The 5,434-nt window shown below is 38.4% G+C and overlaps 1 protein-coding gene across 1 annotated transcript in view; it reads left to right on the forward strand.

Moving 5' to 3' along the window:
• LOC107706551 (ETS domain-containing transcription factor ERF-like) overlaps nt 1-3,530 on the forward strand; it is an 8,554-nt gene extending 5,024 nt beyond the window's left edge. Inside the window, exons 4-5 of the mRNA XM_016510303.1 lie at nt 408-537; nt 2,565-3,530. Coding sequence (XP_016365789.1) covers nt 408-537; nt 2,565-3,403 — 969 coding nt within the window. The 3' untranslated portion in view covers nt 3,404-3,530. The remainder of the gene's footprint in view (nt 1-407; nt 538-2,564) is intronic.
• Nucleotides 3,531-5,434: the final 1,904 nt, after the last annotated feature.

Consider the following 5,434-nt stretch of genomic DNA (forward strand, 5'->3'; position numbering starts at 1 on the left):
ATAGTGTGGTAGATATGTGGGGGCGTGTTAGAACGAGCTGTTTTAGGGGGGTGTGGCAGAGTCTTAACTTTGATAAAGAATATCTCTTTGGTTTTGAGACTTTAGTCTTTGCAACTTCAGGGACCTTATCTATGCACAATCAGCTTGTAACACTCCAAAGAGAAAGGAAAACTTGAAATCGCATCATATGACCCCTTTAAAGAATCCTGAAACAAGGATTTGGGGTACACAAAAATATTAAGCAACTGTTTTTAAAATAGATTATAATAAATGTTTCTTGATCCGTTAATCTGTCATTCAATCACTGTTTATACACAATGTCATTTATTAAACTAATTCTTCTCACTAATTTTTTCACTGTGTAATGATCCTGACACACAGTGTTTTCTCTATCCCATCTTTCCTAGGCCCTTCAGTCTTTATTCCCTCGTTTGCCTGAATCAGGTCGAGGGCCCTCTCTGTTTGAGCGCAGTGCAGGGGCCCCAGGGCCTGATGGGGACAAGCTGAGACTGGACACTTTTCCTTTCCTCGGCTCAGGTGAGACATAAATTAAACAGAACAACAAATTTAACAAATGTAACAGAGAAAATGATGGATTCGTGTTAATTAGGAAAGGTTCTTTCTTCATCTGAGCAGTGAAGTTTTAGACTGTTATCAGTAGTATTTTTATTACATTTAGATTCATTAAATAGCTAAATTTTTGACAGTGTTAGTTTCCATTTGCATTCTACACTTCTGCACTCTAGCATTTCCTCTGAGAGTGATACGGTGTCGTGTGCACACTCCTTTGTCTTTTCAAATGCTCTGAATGTACACTGAAATACCGGTGTATCAGAATGTATGAGGGCATGAGTATGTCAATGCGACTCCCCACCCCAAAACACCCCCCTCACCCCTTCAACTTTGTTTGTCCTGAGGTCCTGTTCCGCCCTCCTCCTCTTCTTACCCCTCTCTGCCTCCCATGTGTACCCCCTGTCCTAATCCCTTCCCAAGCAGGAAGGCCCTAATTGAGGGTGCAGGCTTCAGTTTGTGGCCTGTGGGCGCCCATTACTGTGTTTTCATAAGCAAGTGAGGCCTGCCTGACTGATTCAATATTCATGTGTCTGCCAGCTACACACACACATACACTCTAGCAGTCTCAAATTAGCCCTGCATAGCAAATAACACGGAGACAGGCTGAGGAGATAAAAAGAGAGGGAGAGAAAAGGAGAGAAAGCGAAGTAGGCTGGAATGAAGAAAGAAAGAGACAGAGGAAGAGGTAAAGATAAAGGTGACCATGTGAAGAAAAGGTGTTTATAATGGAAGCAAAAACTTTGTGAAAACCGTGTAAAGAATTATGTTAGATATTGTAAAGATATTATCATTTTTTCCCATATGAATATTTGAGAATATAAGGATAATTTATGGATTCATTTGTGGAAAAACTAAGCTGGCTGATTTCTTATTTCTCTTTCCATTCTATTTTAGGTTACATCTTATAATATTATATTAATAATGTAGAAAATGATAAAACATAAGCCCCTTTCACACATAAAGTCTTTAGTGGTAAATTACCGTTAAGAGATCATGTGTATACTGGTATGAGAAGTTGTAACATTACCAGTTAGTTATAATGTGCTCTGTGTTGAGAGCATGATCTACTCTACTAGTCAATCAAAACATTCTGACGCAGATGGCGCATTTACTCCGCGCTGTTTACGGAAGTCAAAGAAGTGTCTAAATACGTCTAATACGATGTCTCTGGGACAAAAGGAGCTGCATAAATGTGAACGTTTGACGCAAAAATGAAGACATCAACAAAAACACTGACCGGGTATACTCCTCCATGTTTACAAACAGGCACAACCATTTAGAGGTCATTTGTGTCCCTGGAGCACAAAACCAGTCATAAGTAGCACGGGTATATTTGTAGCAATAGCCAACAATACATTATATGGGTTAATAATGTCACATTATTACAGTAATTTTACGGCAATTTACTGGTATTACTGTGTGAAAGGGGCTTTAAATATAACACAAAATTAATTATTTAATTTAATAAATTAATTACAAATAATTAGACACAAGCTAAAAAATAAATTAATGATTGCTGAAAATTCAGCTTTGCCATCACATGAATAAATTACATTAGAAAATATATTAAAACAGCTATTTGTAATTGTAATATTTTTACAATTATAATACTGTTTTTACTGTATTTTTTTTATCAAAATGTAGATCATATATATATATATATATATATATATATAGAGAGAGAGAGAGAGAGAGAGAGAGAGAGAGAGAGAGAGAGACAGAAATAAAAATCAAAAGAGGAATTAATAATTTATCATAATATTCTCGAATGTAAATAATATTATATATATTTTTTTAAATCATATTTTAAATCATTTTAAATCATAAATATGTATACGTTTTTGGAATAGGCCATATGATTTATAACAACCCTCTAATTTTCTCTCTGAGAATGAGTTGCCTCACATTCTCTGTTCTCAGTCATGGCCCTAACATCTGATCTTAAACATTAACAAAGGTTTCCGTTCCATGTTTTTCAATTTCTCCCACAGGGGCTCCTTGTTACTCCAAACCTCCATCCCTGTTGGGTCCTTACCCACGGAACCCCTCTTTTGACTACCCCTGGGGCTTCAACCCCTACCTCCCAGGGGCCTTTTCTCTGAACAACTGTCCCAAATTGCCCCCAGGCTCCCTCTACTCCTCACATTTCTATCCCAACCCGCTCCAATCCAGCCTGTCTCAGCTGTCACACCCTTTCTCTTCACTCTTAACCCCCGGAGACACGACCGGGGCAGAACGTGGTCAAACGGGAGGAACGAACGGCTCTGCGGGCGGTCAGCCTCCCAGACTCTGCATCCCACCATACCCAGGGAGCTTGCCACTGGGTCGGATTGAGCTGGGGAACGGGGGTACGGGTTTGGGCGACCGGGAAAGAGGGGAGGCCAACACTGCCGTAACAGGCGGAGGTCTTGGTTTGGGGTTAGGCCTGGGATTGGGTTTGGGTGGAGTTGGTGTGGGAAGCGGAGGAGGAGGCCGTCAAAGCCCTTCCGAGCGGAGGAAGGGTGTGAAGCAGGATCCGGAGTCTGACTCTGAGCTGGAGATCACAGACCTGAGCGACTGCAGCTCGGAGAACGAGAACGAGCCGGACTTCTCTCTGGGGAAGGAACCAGGTTTGGGTGGTCGCTCACACCTTCTAGAGGCCAAATCTGGGGGTCTCCGGGGAGTCTTGCCCCCTCTTTCTTCTCTTCCTTCACCTGTGTCTCTGCATCCCCTTAAAAGTCTGGCACCCCTGACTCCTCCACCATCATCCCTGCCTCCATCCCTCTCTCCCTCCCTCACTGTGGCCGACAAGCACAGGGAAAAAGAGACACTTAAACTTGCTCACAGTTAATATGTTCTGTTGTGTGATTTTTGATGTCTTGCAGGTTCTCTCTTTCTCTTTTTCTGTCTGTGTATTCCTGCATTTGTGAAATGATGCTGTATATTCCCATTTCATTTTTTCCTTCCTCTTTTCCGGAGTCCTCCGAAGCCATTCTTCGCTCATGCTGTTCCAATATCAGAACTTTCAGTTTCTGCTTTCTTCAATTTCTAAATCGCACAGTAAGACTCTCAATGCAATTAGAGTTTTTGTTATTCTGAGAGTAAAAGTGCAGCACACAAAAAGAAACTGCTTTTCGGATTAGAATGTTTAAATATCTAAAGAATTTTCATTCTCTCATTTCTGTTAGGAACAGTAACGATGAGATATTTTATAGCCAAGACAGCACAGTAACAAAATATGCATATCTTTTATCACCTACTTTTTAAATTGCACTGCATTCTGGCCCTGCTGAGATAGGCAGTTAGTTTGTTCTGCTTGGTGTATTTCACAGACTTTTCCATTAGTTAATGCTAAGCTCTGCAATACAGTGCTCAGATGAACAGCGTAACACAAGCGAAATGCAACAATGGCAACACTCATAATAATTTTAAGGTGATTCAGTTGTGTTGCAATAAAGCACTTTTGTTTTTAGTTTTGTGCTGATTTCAAGGAATTCAGACATATACATGGTCAAACATTGCCATCTTGTGGTTATATTTATATTATATTTAAGATAAACTTTATCTATGTATTATTTAAGTTTTTGTATTTATTTATTTAAGTTCACTTTCAATTTTCATGTCCAGTCCATGTCTTTTTTAAAACATTCAAAAAAATGTATGAGCCTGAGAATGAGAGACAGAGTCAATACTACTCATGCCAGTGAATATTTAAAGTTTGTATCTATTTCATTGTATATATTTTATTATAGTGTACATTATGTTTAATTACTATTACTATATGGGATAGTTGTATTGGTGTCATTTTACTCTGTACCTAACTGAAGAGTGATATATGAGATGGGAAAATGGATATATGTGTAGTGAGCCAAAGTTGACAGAGAAAGAGCACTTGTTTTTCACATGCTCATAAGAATGGCGTTTAGACAGGGAAGTGTGCAAAACACTTCTGCTGTTTCTAATTGTGCCCTGTGGAAATTTTCCCCAGATACCTCCAAGTAGATGACCCTTCTGGACTGAGTTACGCCGCTAGTCTCATATTTCAATAATTCATTCACCCAGTGGTGATGTACTATAATGAATCAAGTGTGAATAATATTAGTTGCAGCATTTGCTAATTTTTTAACCAGTGTTCATTCTAATGTTATTAAGTTTGATATATGATCATCCGATTTGAATGTAAGAACAATAAATAGGAGCAGAATGACACAATCTGATTAACAGCTAAATACAGTTCAGACAAGTTGGTGGGTAAAGATAACGATTTATACAAAAGCAAAATGCAAGTAAGATTTTATCAACCTATGCCAACAATATTTCCAGATATTCTTCTGATCCTTTGGTAAGTTACTATCTGATTCTAGATAAGAACTTAAAAAATCTTGTTACATGACAGTTTGTGCCCTTGACTTGCCCATACTAGAGGAGATTTCAGCTGTACATAGGACTTTGTGTATTTGTGTGTACACACTGAAAAGAAAAAATACCATTTACCTTACAGTAAAGCTTTTCTTTGTTTTATTGTGAAATTTAAAACAGAAAGGATGACTAGAACAAAAAATGAGCAAAGAGTAATATCTTCAAGAGCAATAAACAATATTCTAGAGATTCAGTTGTGAGAGTATGGATTTTTCTCTAGAGTTCAATATATGATTTGAGATCAAATGCATTCCATTAAAAGAAAAAAAAAAACTTGTTCATGCTGAGTTTTTTTCTGTCTGTGTGAAAAGCTTCATGAGGTGGCCTACATCCTGTCAGGTACCAAATTCACTGAATTTCAGAGATTAACTAGAAAAATGGAAGTACAAAAAGGCCTATCATATTTCCTGTGCATACAAAAATCTATACGAGTGAAGTGTATTTAAAAATGCAAGCTAGGATG

Source organism: Sinocyclocheilus rhinocerous, unplaced genomic scaffold (assembly GCF_001515625.1).
Source record: "Sinocyclocheilus rhinocerous isolate Xijiao unplaced genomic scaffold, SAMN03320098_v1.1 scaffold1333, whole genome shotgun sequence".
NCBI classification, from domain to species: Eukaryota; Metazoa; Chordata; class Actinopteri; order Cypriniformes; family Cyprinidae; genus Sinocyclocheilus; species Sinocyclocheilus rhinocerous.